The sequence below is a fragment of the Ambystoma mexicanum genome, chromosome 1q, assembly GCF_040938575.1.
Source record: "Ambystoma mexicanum isolate Mex_15411 chromosome 1q, UKY_AmexF1_1, whole genome shotgun sequence".
Classification (NCBI taxonomy): domain Eukaryota; kingdom Metazoa; phylum Chordata; class Amphibia; order Caudata; family Ambystomatidae; genus Ambystoma; species Ambystoma mexicanum.
The window spans coordinates 570,646,830-570,664,702 of NC_090922.1; the positions used below are offsets into that span (position 1 = coordinate 570,646,830).

The 17,873-nt window shown below is 47.0% G+C and overlaps 1 protein-coding gene across 2 annotated transcripts in view; it reads left to right on the forward strand.

Moving 5' to 3' along the window:
• Window positions 1-17,873, forward strand: part of LOC138532322 (uncharacterized) — a 72,152-nt gene that overhangs the window by 35,770 nt on the left and 18,509 nt on the right. For both annotated transcript variants that reach the window (XM_069641058.1, XM_069641057.1), the window contains exon 2: window positions 6,065-6,120. In XM_069641058.1, the coding sequence (XP_069497159.1) occupies window positions 6,065-6,120 (56 nt within the window). The remainder of the gene's footprint in view (window positions 1-6,064; window positions 6,121-17,873) is intronic.

Sequence of the window (17,873 nt, forward strand, 5' to 3'; positions counted from 1 at the left end):
AAGATATATGTTCACTTATTATGCATATATTCATGGGTGGCAGCTTTTGATTTTGCCAATGGGGGCAGAAGTACCTGAGCATATGTTATTCTTGCAGTCGGTCATTTTATTCCCTTTTCCGTGCTGCTTAAATGCAGTTAGTTGAGGTTGTGCAATGTATCAAAACAGTCACCAAGAGACCGGCCATAAAACAGGGGGCTTGGCACATGCTGCTTAACCAAAGTGCTATTGACGAATAATGTAATCTCACTGCGCATTACCTAAATACATGGTGAGTTCTCAAAGCCTGCCATCTTTTATACATAACAATACCATTGTCAAAACAGGTAAAAATCAGTCTTTGATTGATGAACGTCGTTGAGCAATGGTTGCATTAGGGTGGATTTCGAGATTAACCTCTCAAACTTGGGTATATGTTCTTCTTGCAGCCGGTCATGAGAGATATGACCCTACTTATGTACGAAATTAAACAATAAAAAAATATTTTTGTGTTTAAACTGGAAAAAACTGTTTTCTGCGATTGTTTGAAGGGGCACACGGGAAAACACAGATTAACACTAATTCTGATTCTGAAAACACCCTCAGAAGTAAGAAAAAAAAAGAAACACTGAAAACAGGAAACCCTAATTATAAATGCACCCATGGCTATGACAAAAAAGTAACTAAAAAAGTATTTAGTACTTTTAACAGATATCGGGTCAGGGGTGAAAAATGTAATGGCCATGCTAGTGGTCTGGTAGTGTTTTAAAATGGACAGTGGGCCTGGTCGAAGGCCGTGTCCAGTGACCAGCTAGTGATTTAAAAAATACAGTGGGCACGGCAGGAGGCCATGGCTAGTGGCCTGGTAGTGTTCTAAAATATACAGGGGGGTTGGCCGAAGGCCAGTGGTGCGGAAAACAAATAGACCGAATAACAAAACCCTTGAAATTCAATGAAAAAACTTTAGTTAATACTCAGTTATGGTAGGAAACTTATTGCAACAAAATCCCTGAAATTCAACGCATTGGGGAACACAGGACCGGCTTAACTCAGCACGTTCCCGTTGCACATCCCAAGAGTACATGTTTTTTTTTAAAAGAGATGAGATTCACAATACCATAGAAAATGGCATTATGGGGGGATATAGTATTATCGGGGAGATCAATGGGAATGAGCAAGTGTTTAGTGATCTGGTAGTGATTTTAAAAAATACACTGGGCATGGCCGGTGGCCCTGCCCACTGGCGATGGCTCGCGGTCTGGTAGTGATTTAAAAAATATAGTGGGCCGAAGGCCATGGGTAGTGGTCTGGTAGTGTTCTAAAATAGACAGTGGTCATGGCTGAAAGGCCAGGGCTAGTGGGCTGGGAGTGTTCTAAAATGGACAGTGGTCATGGCCGAAAGGCCAGGACTAGTGGTCTGGGAGTGATTTAACAAATACAGTGGGCATGGCCGGAGGCCATGGCCAGTGGCTTGGAAAAAAATCTATGGAATAACAAAACCCTTGAAATTCAATGAAAAAACTTTAGTTGCGGATCAGTTAAGGAACAAAGAATATCGCCCTTTCCGGCCAAAACACAATGTGTCCAGCAGCATCTCAAGAGCAAGCAAGGCATCTCAAGAGCAAGCAAGACAGCAGAGCTAGACGGCCCCTGAGGACACTACAGTATAGCAAAACTCTTGAAATTCAGTGAAAACCATTTGTTTAGAGAGAGTTAAGGTGATCGTAAATTCATTCCACCTCGGAGAAGAAAATGCGTCACACAAAGTAAACGGTGATAGGGGAAATGGCCAAGAGAGTGCCAGGGAGGAAAAAAGCGATTGAGGGGAGTGGCTGGACCATAGGAAGAACGGGGGGGGGGGCACTTTGTCAGTGACTGAGGACAGGGAAGAGTTTGGGATTTTGTAGCATTATTGGGGGAATCCCAGGGGAATGGGGAGAGACAAAAAAAACGTAATTTTACACCTGCAGTGATCACATCTCCTAGGCAGGGGGTAATGGGTGTCTGTGCTAAAGGTCATGGCTAGTAGGCCCCAAAGAAAGCTATTGGTGCAAAATGTACAGTGACCATGGCTAGAGGGCCCCAAAGAAACCTATAGGTGCAACGTGTGCAAACCAGGGGCCATGGCTAATGGGCTGCGAAGTAACCTATTGGTGCAATATGTACAGGGCCAACGGCTGCAGGCCATGGCTAGTGGGCTCGGAAGAAACCTATTTGTGCAACATGTACAGTGTCCACAGTCGAAGCCTGTGGCCAGTGGACCACAAAGAAACCTATTGATTTAACATTTACAGTGGCCACAGCCAAAGTCAGTGGACAATGGCTATGGCTGAAGGCCATTGCTAGTGCCCCCCAAAGAAACCTATTGATGCAACATGTACAGTGGCCACAGCTGAAGGCCATGGCTTGTGGGCTGCAAAAGAAACCTATTGGTGCAACATGCACAGTGTCCACGGCCACAGGCCATGGCTAGTGGGCTCAGAAGAAACCTATTGGTGCAACATGTACAGTGTCCAGGGTAGAAGGCTGTGGCCAGTGGGCCCCAAAGAAACCTATTGGTGCAACATATACAGTGGCCACAGCTGAAGGCCATGGCTAGTGGGCTGGGAAGAAACCTACTGGTGCAACATGTACAGTGTCCACGGCCGAAAGCCATGGCTAGTGGGCCCCCAAAGAAACCTATTGGTGCAACCTGTACAGTGGCCACAGCTGAAGGCCATGGCTAGTGGGCTAGGAAAAAACCTATTGGTGCAAATTGTACAGTGTCCACGGCGAAAGCCATGGCTAGTGGGCCCCCAAATAAACCTATTGGTGCAACCTGTACAGTGGCCACAGCTGAAGGCCATGGCTAGTGGGCCCCAAATAAACAATAGTATAACAGCACACTTGAAATTCAGTGAAAAAACATAAGTTAGGATAGAGTTATGGTGATTAGATTTAACGTGAAAAATATATAGCAATGATACATTTGACATTCAATGAAAAAAACACTGGTTAAAAGAGAGTTAAGGTGATCAGATTTAACGCAATAAAACCCCTGAAACTCAGCAATTTCAAGCAAGTACACCTTAAATATGCACCCCCTGTTGCGCAGTTTATGTCCACAATGATGACATCACAGATTAAATCACTGGTGATATCACTAATGACATAATTTATGCCATCACTAATTACATCATGCATGACTTCACTGATGCCACTCATTTGATTAATTACATTTTGAAATATGACAACTCTTTTTTAACATAGCATATGTACATATGCCATACTTACATAGTACAATGTATTTTGCCCTTGTTTGTTTACATATAACACAGTATTGTGAGGAGTCAGGAAAGAAAATTGGACACAGGTTAGCCATGTTTTTGGTGAAAGGCTTTTATTGAAAATAAAAGAGTTGGGCAAAGGCCTCTCTGACCCTTCTCTAAGAGGAATTTCCCTATCTAAACTAAAACTAAGTATCTGTCTGTGTCATGATCTCAAAATCAAACATGTCCTTGTGCCCAAAGGTTCTATTCTGACCCTCACACTATAAGCTAAACTATAAGGTTAAAAGGGAAATGTCTTTAACCTCTGGTGCCTTTTTGAAAAAGTGTTTGTAAAGGAAGAATAAATAGTTCCAACACAAAGGTTCCTCAAAAATAAAGAGTTCTTGTTCCAGAAGGCGGCTCCGTTCCACTGGATTCCTCTTTAATACAACTAGTTCTCTGTACAACAGTTCCTGATGTCTTTCTTAGTCCACAATACCACTGTCACGCACAAAGCTGTTTAGCTTTGTAATTCGATTTCTTTCAGAATTCCTGGTTTCCTTTTCTTCCAGGATTTTGTTCCTTCTCATCTGTTTATCTGATAGTATTTCTTAAAACCTCTTGTTTCCACACACTTTGGATTGCCTGGTATACTCTCCTACCAGGGCCTCTTGCATTTATGCACGTGTGATTGCCTGGTGTACTCTCCTGTCAGGACTTCTTATAGTAACACACTTGTAATTGCCTGGTATACTCTCCTCCCAGGGCTCCTTATATATTCATACATCGTTTTCTATCCACTTCCACAAATGTACATTTACTTGGTTGGATAATATATTTTCTTCATATATCATCCGATTTGGTGTTTCCATGTGTTTGCATTATATGCATTCACAAACTCGTAAGAGGATTATCTTCAAGGGCAAATGGGGGATAAAATGTCTCATGCAATAAAGCCATGAAATCTCCCTGGAGGTTGTCACCTCCCATGTAGATCCTTCCTCTTATAGCCACCCCCAAAGGAAGAAGAGAAGGCAAAGAGACTGGAGGAAGTAGGGTTGCGTGAAACTAGTAACAAAGGAGACACAAAAGGGGAAGAGAACTCACAAGTGGGTGGAAGAGTAAAGAGAGAAGACAGCTGGAGCAAAACAAAGGTAAACGGGACATAGGGAGAAAATAGAAAGAGGGAAAAGAATTACCCAGGAAGTAGGAAACCACATACCAGATAGCAAAGACAACCTCTGGAAGGATGAGAGACTGAACTAGAAAATAAGGTATCACTACAAAATATCACAGACCATTGCTGTGAGGTAGAAAACCCCAAATTTAAAACAACAAATTTAGACAAATTAATAGACGGGGAGAAGGGGTTAGGTTGGGGTATTTATTATAGTGGGGGGATGTTAGCTGGGGCAAGGCGATCTCCCTCGCATTTAGTTTAGCTAAAATGTGTTATTTTGTGGTGTTGTACCTAGCAATAATAAAAATTAAAAAAACGATATTTTCACACCAATCCAAAAAGAGCAGTAGACTAAAAGAAGAGAAAGTGAGTGAAATGTGTCAGAAAAATGTGGTAAAGTCCTGAGGAAGGAACAGTGACTACAGAGGAAAGAGAGAGCCAAGGAGAGAAGAATAAAAAGGAAACTTCACAAGAGGGGCAGAAGAAGCAAGTGGGAGGAATCAGGGTGCCATGTAATAATGTCCCAGCAAAAATCTCTCCTGACAAAAATGTTGCTGTTTTTTGCGGAGACATTATAACATTTAACACACAGGGGACACCGCCGGATCCCCTGAATTTCTTCTTTTTTTTACAAGGGGAACAGGGGACATCCCCGCAACCCATCCCCATACATAATGTCACCATATATAATGTTGCCAATGGCTTTTCCCGGCGACATTATGTATGGGGACATTATTACCAGATTCAGGAGGTGAACCCGAAGGTCAAAGAAGGGGAAAGTAAACTACCAGCCCACAAGGAAGGACAAAGAGGTGGTATAAGAAGTGAACCAGAAGAATCCTTTAAGAAAGAAAGGGAAGACAATGCAGAGACAGGGAACCCTAAATCTCTTGATCGGTCTAAACTGAAAGATGTCCACAGAAAGTGGGGTAAAAGTAGACACAGATGGGCATGAAGTAAGATAGAACATATTACAATGACCTAGAACAACACTTAGGCAAGAGAGTAAGACATGAGAGGGAGAAGGAAAGGACAACAGACCCATTCCTAGAGGGCATGACGAGAGTCAAAGCCAAAATGGGGATGGCCATAACCTATTAAAAGACAACGCTGGAGAGCTATGGGGGCAACAGCTAAAAAAAGAAAAGGGATGAAAAGGAGGTCCCAACTCCTCGAGAAGATGGCCAAAGAAAAGGGGTCTTAACCCTAATCTGAAGCAAGAACCTAAAGAGGCTGTTTGGGGCCACACACAGGGGAACCCCTAAATATCGTACTTTGTGGAAAAATCTCAATGCTGCTACAACTCCGTTACCCACTCTGACAAAATAAACCATACAAAATGTGAACTTCTGGTCTGCATCATTTGTAATACCTTGTTTCAGGGCATATATACAATATCCTGCATGTTCACTTAGTGGCAGGAACCTGATCCTATGTTTCTACAAAGCTTGCACTTGTACGGATACAAAGAAAGCCCTTAAATTGTGATACAACCACTGTTATGTTGAAGACTGTTCCCTTGTTCATCCCAAACATGTTTCTGTAAACCCCAAACTTCTCTTATAGTTGGGGCTTACAGGTTAGAATTCACCATATCCTGTGCAAATCTCGCCTTGTTCTAATTGCTCAAATAGTAACACATTTATCTTTTTCCAAGGTTGCCACCAATGCTGCAGCTACCCCAAATATGAGAGACAACAACATCCTCCAAAGGTATGGCCTATGGCATTAATGGATGTTTTTCAAAGTTGCCCCAACTGCTGTCAATTTTACGGCCCTATCAATCATACACACCTCTCTTATCTTTATTGTAAGTGCTTGGAATCTGCTGCGGAAAGGTGTAGGCATTATAGATGCAACCAACATACTTTATCTACCAAAGAGAAAAAGTGCAGAATGCCCATTCAGAAATGCAGAGGGTCTCATTATCAGCATGCTGGTAACAGTAAAGACAGCAAGTATGTTAAATACCTCTTTTTCTTAAAAATACCACCTTATAATAGGTTAGGATTTCATGGACTATGTTCCCTGCCATATACTCCAGAATTCTATTTGGTGTGACCAGGGGGTCCGGAGACCACCCCAAGCTAATGGATGATATCCCCAGGGTTGGTATGGAGAGGATTCCCTGGTCAACCTTAATTGGTACCCATCATTAGGCAGGGGCAGTTGCATGCAGCAGAGATGTGTTTACGGCTCTTCAAGGGCATGCTAAGAAAAGCCTGACATCACACTGTGCAGGGAACCGCCTCTCCATCACATGCTCAACAAGATTAAAACCCTGATTGTATTTAAAAGTACCCTTACAATAGTGAAACATGAGGAAAGTTTATTGCATGTCGCACGGCAGAGATGGCTCTGCTCTCATCTGTGTCACCTGCCTGCATGCACAAATTCACAGAAACACAACATCCAAGGTGGAGGACCAGCTTTTTAAAGCCACGATCCAGCCATGAGTTGGAACAGGCAATCAGACAAACAATACACCTGCAGGGAGAAGACAATTTTCCAGAAGCCAATCGATTGTGTCGAAGGCCTAATCAAGGTCTATGAAGCCTTTCTTCTCTTTAGTACGGCTTTTCAGGATATTTAACAAAAAAACATTGAGCGCCGTGCCCACCTCTTTCACACAACCCGATTGTCTGATGTCATACTGGCCATCTTCCGTACTCCAGGTCATGAGGCCTTGCAAGATCAGAGAGGCAAAGATCTTACCTGCCACAGCCAGCAAGGCAATCTGCCTATAATTAGATGGACGCCCTTTTTAAAGATGGGGATTATGATTGATGTTTTCCAAGTGGCCGGTCCATTCTTAGCTTTTTAGATCTAATCAAAAAGGACCTGCAAGAAGGAGGCCCACTGCTCTGGGTTCTTCTTAAGCATAGCATTGGACATCCCATCAGGGCCAGGTGCCCTGGAATTACTAGCTTTGTTAATCAAGCGAAGGATCTCCTCTCGTCTTGTTTCAAAAGACCATCCCCCACTCATTGGGGAACATATCTTATCAGAAGTCGACTATTGAGACTGAAACAGAACCCTGAAATGATCTTTGCAGCTTCTGGCCGATACTGCATTTAGAGTAAGCCCCTCGTGTGGACGATTTACGCCATTCATCCATTGCCAAATCTGGGAGGTGTTTTTGGCCTCAATGCTCTTGAGCATATTTTCAGCCTCCCTTTCGTTTCTTTCACAGCTGAATTCAAGGACACCCTGAAGCCTTCCAGTATAGGCACCCTCCTCATCCATGTTTCTTGAAGGCCATCCATATCAATATCTCCACGGCCAAACAGATGTTTGAAACCTCTTGTGTTCTAAGATCCAATGGCTAGGTTCTTCGGTTCTAGATTCCTAGGCTGTTATGCTCTGTTGCATCCAGAAGCCAATGCCCCTACCAACCAACTCCACTTTTCTTCTTCACAACAATCTGATTCTACAATTTCAACTTGAGCTCCATCGTTTTCCAAAGTTATCAAGAGCAATGGCTCTCCCATCTTTACATGACTTTCCTAATAGTTCACCTCAGAAAGCTCTACCTCCAACTTTCCAGATATTTTCTTGGGAGGTGAATTTTCGCTCTCTTTGCCACTTCTAGAATAAACACTATCCAATCTAAGGTTGACATAATGGGCCCCTTCCCTCGTGGTCAATTCCCTTAGGTCAAAACTCATCTTCAAAAATCCAGGCACTTCATCTAGCAGTTGGGTTTTGACAGATTGAGGGCAAATGGAGGATCACCCGATCAGAGCGCTCTTCTTCTGGGAAGTCTATAGGTTTTAGATCATAGGTGGTGATTGCTTTTAGATTCGGGAGATAGTGTCGCAGCCTCAAGACATTGGCCTGATTCATAATCAGGCCGTCATTTATATGCAGCAGCCTTTTCAACAGCACAGTGAACTCCTAACAAGGTTTTGGACTAGGCTTACTGCTTTTTGCTCGATATCGTTTTCCCAAAGATTTCAACTGCTTTTAGGTGGGTTTCTGGCTGAATGAGACATCTTCTACGTTCCTCCAATGTTTTGAAAATAGCAGTAGTGGATTTACGAGACTCCAGATCTCCTTTCAGTTCCTTGTCTTTAAAGGATACACAGTGAGTTGTCGCTGATCTGGCGTGTAAAATATCCATCTTACCAGAGCAACAACTGTGGCCAATATTGTATAGTGAACTGAGCGATAAATTTGACAACTCTTGATCTTGGTCTTTTCCTTGAATATTAAATTCAGACGATCTCCCTTCGGTCAACTTCACGACCTTTAATTGCCCAAACAATTGAGCCCCCGTGGTTTAGCCGCTTTTCCAATTGCATCCTCCAGAACTGGATCAGTGATGGCCATTAATCAGGTATTTTGCTCAACAGTATCCTTGCTACCCGATACAGAGTAGGTTGATAAATTCATTAGGTCCACGCTAGAATCTGGGCTGCCCGATGGTGAACACTCAACGACCTCATCAGTCGGGCGAGGATTAGCCATCTTCCGGAGCGATTTAGTGGTTCTGGATCTCAGGGTCCAATTATTACGGCTGTCAACTAGTTTACCCAGAAGGTTTTTGACAGAGGATCTATTAATATTGGATCTTAATTTAGATGGTGGTTTAATGTTCTTAAGCTTCTTAGTTTGTTGCTCTTTTGGCTTAAAAATCTTTCTTGACTCCGACATCTTTACAGCAGACAATTCGGGGATCTCAGCTGAGGATTCCTCCCCCCGCATTGTTTTTTTTTTTATTGCTGTCCTAACAAACAGATCATAGATCTTTGGCTTTTTGGGTGAGGCTTTACCTGCAGTTGGAGGAGCCCGTTCAAAGGCTGGAAGCGTGCCATCACCCTCGACCATAAATCGATGCGCTCTCAACCCTTATCTCCTCATCCTCATCATCATCAGCATCTTGGGTGATTTCAATCACCAGATCAGTTGGGGTGTCATCATGTCTTGATTCCAGAGCCCTCAGACCCGGCTCATTTCCCAGCGAGCCTTCCCCCAGGAAGCCACCTGGGGAGACCAGGGTGACCACACCAGAGGCACTTGCAGGCACAGTTTCTTCCCCTCCATTTACCAAACCAAACCTAGATGCAGGATGATCGGAGGATAAGACACTATGACCTTCCTTATTCCCATTCATGTTAGATTCCTGCAATGGGGCCATAGATGTTGACAGTCTTTCCAGCCATCGCTCATCTTTTGCTTGGATAATAGGATCCAAAATACATTGGAGGATATTGGCCGTCTGTGCCGAGTTTGTATCTAAGTTGGCTTGAATTGCTGTGATGAAACCTTCAATGAAGATGATCTTAAAATGCAGCATGGCGAGTACCTTAGTGTTATCTTTTAGTTGGTCGCTCACTGTCTTGTATAATTTTGTAAAGGGGGCCATGGTGATTGATACGGCTGCTATCATATTACTATCCAAACTTGGGGATTGCTCAGAGGCCGCTAGTGAGGACGAGTCATTTTTAGCTACAGATGTCCTTAACCGACCCATGCCACACTCCTTAGGCTTTTGCAAGCCAACATCCTCATGTAGAACCCTCCTGTCATCACCAATGCTGGAGCACAACCGAGGGCGCTTGTTGTTTTTCCGGGGAGAGGTAGACACTGAAAGAGAGGTTTTAGCAACACCCTGGTCAAATGTAGGACGGCATTTAATTGAGACCAGACTGCCCTGCTCGACCCTAGGCTGCTCTTGAGGGCTCAACACTGTGATTTCTCTCGATCCCCCAGCAGTCCTAGATATGGCTTCCTCCAACATCGTCAGCGTTGCCTTCTTAATATTGCATTTAGAAATGCTCTGAGGAGACTGTAGCAAGATTAGGTGCACCGCCTCCATGCTTACCATACTCTCGAGCAGTGCCACAATAGAAACCTCATTCACCTCCTTCGCATAATGATTGAAATGCAGGCTTTTGAGGATTGGCCTCGAAGGAGATTTCCTGTAAGAAAAAATGCTTATTCAGTAGCACGTTACTTGAAGTGAGGTGAGGGGTATTGGTGGTACAATGGCTTCCCATTTGGGAAGCCTGAGTTCAAAAATGGGTTCCTGGTGCAGTCACTACCACTGGGAACCTTGGTTACCACCCCCTTAGGTTTTGGCGTGTGCCTCTGGACCGGTGTCCTGCCAGGTGTCGGGCCAGAAGTCCGGACAAATGCAGAGGAGAGTAGCTGTGCCTTTCTGTTTCCATTGGATTTAAACAGACATGTTTTGGGGCTGTTGTTCCCTATTGGGTTGTGAGGATCCCCCAATGAACCATTGTCAGAAGTGGGCCTCTTAAGACCATTTGTTCTTTGCACACGATCTGAGCACTGATCAACCCTCATCTCCACTGGGATGTGTGCCGTATCCGTGTCCGGGCAGATCAATACTTCCGCTGTCACGCTGCTGTTAAAATGGCTGCTACTATCCTCAACCATATTTAGCACATCATGCGCTCCACTTGTTTCTGCTTCCTAGCATAAGTGACCCACAGCGGGACATCGAATTTGGTGACTGCCCCGGTTGAAGCCCCAATGTCAGGGGCCTGTCTTCCCCCAGAGAGATGGAGACCTCCTGCGAACAGTGAAGAAAAGGAGCAGTTAAAAACTGTTGTTCTGTTGCGGGTGTGGCCCCAGGTGTACCCACATGTCCCAAATAGGCAGAGACTATGGCAGTATGTTCATGATGCGCCGTCTGCACAGTTATCTGAACTTCCACTTCCAATGGACAAGAGAGGCGGTCCATAGCTGCCCCCTCTCATTACTCATGGGTTTTGAGGATTTTATAGTTATACTTATTTCAAACTGTAAAACCATTTGACACTCCTAGATATCATTTCATGAAAAAGCTCTGTTATGGCAAAGTTTTTCATCAATGTTAAACCCCCATTCAAGTCTGTGAAGTCTTGCCACCACATTTGGTGATGGGAGGCATGAGCGTGCAGCGGTAGGGGACAGATACAGGAGTGGTAAGTTTGTTGGCATAAAGTTTTATTTAAAAGAAAATAAAGGAAAAACCTACCTAACCCTATAACTAAGAAGGGTTTCCCTGCCTCAAACCAAATACTAAGGACTCTGTCAGGATGTCCCTAAAAGTATATAGTGCACCAGTCTGTGTCCAAACCTATTTCTGTCCCTTACCATATCAACTAAACTAGAAAGAATGTGGGTCTTCTTGATCCAAAAGAGTGAATTACAGTTCAAATCAGGGTTCCAATTTGGGGAAAAACAAAGTTCCAACATTTACCGAAACAAAGTTCCAAACAGTGGTAAACAAACAAAGCTCCACAGTAGTGAAGTTCTCTGGCTCAAAAGAAAGCGAAGTTCTAACTCAAAATATTCACGCCAAAAGAATGGCTCCCTTTTCTTGGTCTGACTCAGGTTTCTCACTGTGGTTACAAACACCAGGAGAAATATATCCCTTTCCCTGGCTTTCTTTAGGCTCCTTACAATGTCAAGAGAGTGCCTTCCTTCTCTTGACTTCTTTCGTGCAGTGCTTACGACACCAGGGTGGTTGCTTCCCTTCCCCTAGCCTCTTCTTCACAACACCAGGGAGTATGCTTCCCTTCCTCTGGTCTCTTCTTTTTTCACCATGCTTTCAAACCTCTGGAATACGGGTCTCAAACCCGTATGGTTCTTTCGTGACAGTGTAGCATACCCGGTCCACTAGCCTGCCAAGTACTGCGACAAGGAAGATGACTGAGGATGGTAATCTTCATTGGAGGCAGGTCCCAACCCCATCTTCCATGCTTTCTTTCTTGGCGACTCAGGAAGGGTACTTTGCTTCCCTGAGCTTCCCTTTTCCCCAGTTTAGCTGGGTCAGGGTATCCCTCTGCTCTATTCTGCCCCGTCCCAGTTACCCCTGTACCTTCGGGATCTCTCCTGGTAGTCTTTGGTCGGTCTTGGGGTCTTTCTGCTTAGGTTTTGGGGTTCTGCAGTCTTCCCCCGTTATCAGGTGTGCTTCGGCAGCTCCACAGCATGTGCTCCCCCTGGTGCCCCAGGAAGCAGTCGGCTCTCTGTCAGGTCGTCTGGCAAGGGTTTCTCCTGGGCTCCCCAGTCTTCAGCACTTTGCCGACAGGCAAAGGGTCCCCCTCCTTCTGACAGAGCCCCTGGTCTGCAGCTTCTTCTGCTTCAGCACAGCATTCCTACTCCTTGCTCCTCCAATGAGGGCTTGTCTCATACTTCATGAGTCTGTCTTCCCTTTTATACTTGGTCTGGGGGAAAAAAATCAGCCTTTTGGTTAGGCGACCTACAAAAATCGAAATAATGACTTAGGACTGGTTCTTGTAGGTAATCCTCATGCCTATACACTTCTCCCTCGTCACAGTACTGATCCTAGGACTCCTTTGTGGGTCATTGGGGCTCTTTCCCGTCCCAGTACTTTCTAGGGGAATGGTAGGGTGACTACAAGTTATGAACTTAATTAGGGAAGTAGTTGTTCGTAGGGTTGTAGGAAGGGGCTGAGTTCTTACTCAAAGGGGCTCCCCCCTAGTGAAAAGAGGACGACATACACAGATTCATCACAGAGGGTTTTGAGGCTCCTCAGACATGTTAAATGTTCAATATTGATTCAGTACTACAGTGGAAGTATCAGGAAACAGCAGTTTAAGCATAAAAAGCAGTATGTTCCTGGAGACAGCCTAGACCCTGCCGCCCGCACAGCAATCTGGCGGGAGGGTCCCTGACCCACACAGAAGTCGGCCCCAGAAGACATTGCACACTCCACCAGCGGTGAGCAGACAGCTCCCTTTGCCAAGGTGGGGTCCTCTACCACAGCGCTTCGGATAAATCCTGCGCACCCAGCTAAGGCAAAGTGGGACACCCTTCCAGCACCTGCCCCCCCCCCTTTTCGGTGGTCCCCCTTCAGCAACAGCCCATGGACAACACCTATCTGAACAGACGGCCATCCCAACGCCAAAATGTCCAAGCACAAAGGTCCAAAATCTGCTGACATTACTAACCTATTGCAGCTGAAGGAGAAATCCAAGCAGCAGGACCCCTCCCCCCCAACCCAACCCTTATCGCCCACAAGTCCTCAGGGACAATGGGTTATGAAAGACGATATCCAGTCCCTCTTAGCTGACATCAAGGTGGAGTTCTGCAACTGTATGGCAGAGCTCACGACCAAGATAGAGGGCCTGGATAACCGTGTTGAGGAACACAGGGCCAGAGACACAGAAGACCAAGTCCTGGAACACTTGGCGCAGATTGCAGAGCTGCAACGGAAACTCCAGTCGCTGGAGGATAACTCTGAAAGTATGCATCGCAAACAGGAAGATTTGGAAAACAGGGCCAGCTGGAACAACATCCGCATCAGAGGGGTCCCTGCCTCGATATTGGACCAAGCCCTTCCAGCCTACATCAGGGATCTCTTCCAGACTCTCCTCCCAGACTGTGATAAATCATTGCTCTTACTAGACCCCACCCATACACTACGTGGTCTCAGAAATGCCCCGACACCCGCCACCCCAGAGGTGATCACCAGAGTCCACTTTTACACCACAAAGCAAGAAATCATGATGGCAAGCCGCCCACAAGGTGACCTTACATACCAGGGAGCCTTAATTCAGCTTTTTCAAGACCTGGCCGCCTCCACAGTCCGACGGCGGAAAGCCCTCGAGCCGGTAACAACTTTCTTGCAAGATCGAAAAGTCGAATATCGATGGCTCCACCCAGCCTCGCTCCAGTTCACATTCGACAGTCAGACAAGGGCAATCCATGCTCTCGAAGAAGCCTGCGGCATCATGGGGGGCGAACCCTCTACCCCTGAGAAGGATTCCTCCACCTCTCCGACAGATCAGATGCAGAGCTCGACACCGAGGCCTCAGCACAACCACTAATGAAAGTCCCGAAAGGAGGCAAACCCCCCGCCACACACAAATTGTAACCAACCGTCGACTCTCCATGCCGGAACCCGCACTCTCGGCATCCGGGGGTCTGACGATTTTCCACAGCCGAGTGGATGGACAGTCACTCTTGCCCGAGGGCCTCAACTAGTTAATTTTGGGGTTTTTCCTTTTTGCCGGGCTGGGACCTCCCCCCCCCTCCAGCCCTCCTGATTGTTGGCCTACCCTTCCTGGTCCTTTAAGTTACTGGGCCACATTTTGCCCTGGTTGGTTTAATATTAAAATCTGGTTACAGCAGACCTGCAACTACGGCCCTCGTCTGGAAGTCTCCCACCAGCGACTGATCAACCCCCCACCACTGCCCACCTGACCACTGAAGGCGACCAGCACTCTTCCCCCCCGCCACATACAAAGCTACGCTATATCTCCTTGAATGTTTGGGGCCTGAACTCACCCGTAAAACGCAATTCCACCCTCCACTGCCTACAGGACCTCCAAGGTTCGTTAGCGTTCCTCAAAGAAACACACCTCCTAGCGGAGGACTTCCCTAGGCTACGATGCCGGGCATTCCCAACTCAATACCTGGCCTCAGGACCAAACAAAAAAGGAGGCACAGCGATTCTGCTGGCGAGGGGCATCCCCTTTAAGGAGAAAGGGACCCTGCAAAGCCCAGGCAGTAGATTTGTGGTGGTTAAGGGGGATCTCTATGGCCAGCTTCACATGCTGATCGCGGTCTACGCGCCAAACGATGGTCAGGAGACCTTCTTCCCAGAGCTGGAGTCCTCTCTTCTCCCCTTTCTCAAGGGCCCGGTGGTCCTATGCGGGGACTTCAATTGGGTCCCCCAACTCCCTGCTGGACAGAACAGGGGCTCCATCACCCAGGGATTTCAAGATTGCTTTGAGCCTTTGCCACCTGTTCAGAACCCTGGGTTTGGTGGACACCTGGAGGGTCCTTCACCCGGACACAACAGACTACTCCTTTTTCTCCCATGTCCACCGCTCCTCATCCCAAATTGACCTGACCCTAGCAAGCCCACAGCTCCTACCGTTCACAGAGGAAGTGGCAATTGGCACAAGGGTTTTGTCTTACCACTCTCGATCCTTCTCACTGCAAGGATCTTTGACCCAGACCCCCCTGAAAGACGTCGATGGACCCTATACAAGCCGATGTTGCACGATTTGGCGATCCGTGGTGCTTTATCCAAAGCTCAAATGCTACTTCAAGGAGAACCCCCGACCTCACCTCTACTGCTACAAGATGGGAGGCCATTAAGGCCATAATGAGAGGAAAATTAATAGCTCAGGCCGCTGCGTACAGGAAGAGGTGGGCCATGACAAGGGACCAGCTAGAAAGGGAGATGGCTGAGGCAGACTCAATCCTGAAGAAAAAATGGTCGCCCAAAGCAGTCAAACTGGTGAGGCTAGCCCGCACGAAACTGGAGGCTCACTATGCCGTGGACAGAGCGCAGTCCCTGATTAGGACGAAGCAGTGCTATTATGTGAACGGCAATAAAGCTAACAGATACCTAGTGAGCAAATTAATCAGAACCCTCGGCAAAACCACATCATCGCCCTGAGAGACCCGAAGGGCAGAATCCGATATGGGAAAGAGGCTAAACTTCAAATAGCAGCAAACCATCTAGCCAACACTCTGACCTCTGCCCCCCGCCCACAGGCTCTCCAGGAACAATTTATAGCAGGCGCCAGACTACCGCAGCTCTCTGAAACAGACAGAACTGCCCTTGAGGCCCCAATCTCGACCGAAGTAGAAGAAACTTTCAAGTCCCTGAGTCCCAGGGCCAGATGGTTTCCCGCCTAAGTTCTACAAACTCTTTCGCCCCCTGCTTCTGAGCCCACTGACAGAGCTTTTCAACTCCTTCCAGGATACGGGTTCCATAGCCCCATCCATGCAGGAATCCACCACAATCATGCCCCTGAAACCAGGCAAAGACCCTACAGAATGTTCATCGTATAGACTGATATCACTTCTCAATGTAGACGCAAAACCATATTTAAAGGTTTTGGCGAACAGGCTGGCCCGGGTCCTACCGTCCTTTAAAGACCAAGAGGGATTCATCAGAGGCAGGAGCACCGTGGACAACATTCGCCGAGCACTTAACCTCATCGAAGTGGCGACTCAAGACCAACTGGGCCTGGCAGTCCTGACCCTGGATGCCACCAAAGCCTTCGACAGGGTGGACTGGAACTTTATGCCGCTCACATTGGAGGCATTCCGATTTGGCCCTTCATTCCAAAGAATGCTGCTAGTAAACTACAAAGCCGCAAAAACATCATTGCGGCTCAACGAAAAAACCTCCACCCTGATCCCACTCTCGCATGGAACAAGGCAGGGATAGTCCGCTCTCCCCACTGATCTTTGCACTGGACATGGAACCATTTGCCCAAAGGACACAATCCAACGACAACATCCCTGGGCTGGACATAAACGAGGAGCAGTTCAAAATCTCACTATATGCCGACGACGTGATGCTTTCCATCACCAACTGCCAGGCCTCTCTGCCCACCGTTCTCACTGAACTGGAGGCGTTTAAACAAGTAGCGGGATTCCAGGTGAACTACTCCAAATTGGAAGCACTGAGCATCAACCTGGATGCCCCCCTCATAACCTCCCTCATAACGCTTTGCCCACTGACATGGAACTCCGATTCTTCAGATTACCTAGGGATACAACTCACAGCAGACCCAAAACGGCTATACGCGGCCAACTTCCCCTTCCCTCCCCATTTCAAGGAGTTGGAGAATGATCTGCAACGCTGGGACGGCCAGGAAATCTCCCTGCTTGGGCAGGTCACAGCATGCAAAATGAACTTACTCCCCAGATTGCTGTACCTGTGTTCCACGCTCCCAGTTTCCCCTCCTAAACAAGCCTTGGAGCAACTACAAAAGAAGCTCATGAAATTTGTCTGGAAGGGACCCAGAGCCAGGATACCAATGAAAGTCATGACAGGGGCAGCTAAATGGGGTGGCCTAGGTCTGCCCAACCTCACACTATTTCTTGATAGGTGAACTGGCTAGCACCTCCGCCTGGGCGGAACAGAAGTCCCCCCGAAGTGGGCCCGGGTCGAACAAGCTAAATCTCAGCCGCATCTAAACTCCCTATTGCACATCCCAGGGGCCCTCCGGAGCCATGGACCACGGATGCTATTAACCACCAAAGCTACTCTAGAGTCATGGGCGTGGGCCAGGCAAAGAAAAAAGCTGCCCAAGGGCTTGGGCCCGCTCTCCCCGATCATCTGGAACCCTGACCTTTTCCCGGGCATGGGGCAACGAACTTCAGCCGATGGACCGCAGGAGGCCTCCCATCCCTCTTGCAACTCTACGAGGGCAGCTCTGCGCTCAGCTTCGAAGAATGCAAAGGACGCCTCCAGGTATCGGAGAGGGAAAGGTTCACATATGCTCAATTACGCCACTGGATCTCGCAACCGGCGGTTCCCCTAGGGGCGACCCGAGACCTGCACCACCTTGAACATGCGTTGGGGGAAAGCCTACAGAGTGGGCGGATCACTAAGCTGTACCGCCTCCTCCAAGAAGATGTACTACAGGTCAGACCCCCGTACATGGCCAGTTGGGAAACAGACCTGGGACACCCCATCGAAGACCAGACGTGGGTGGAGATATGGACTAGGATCAACTCGG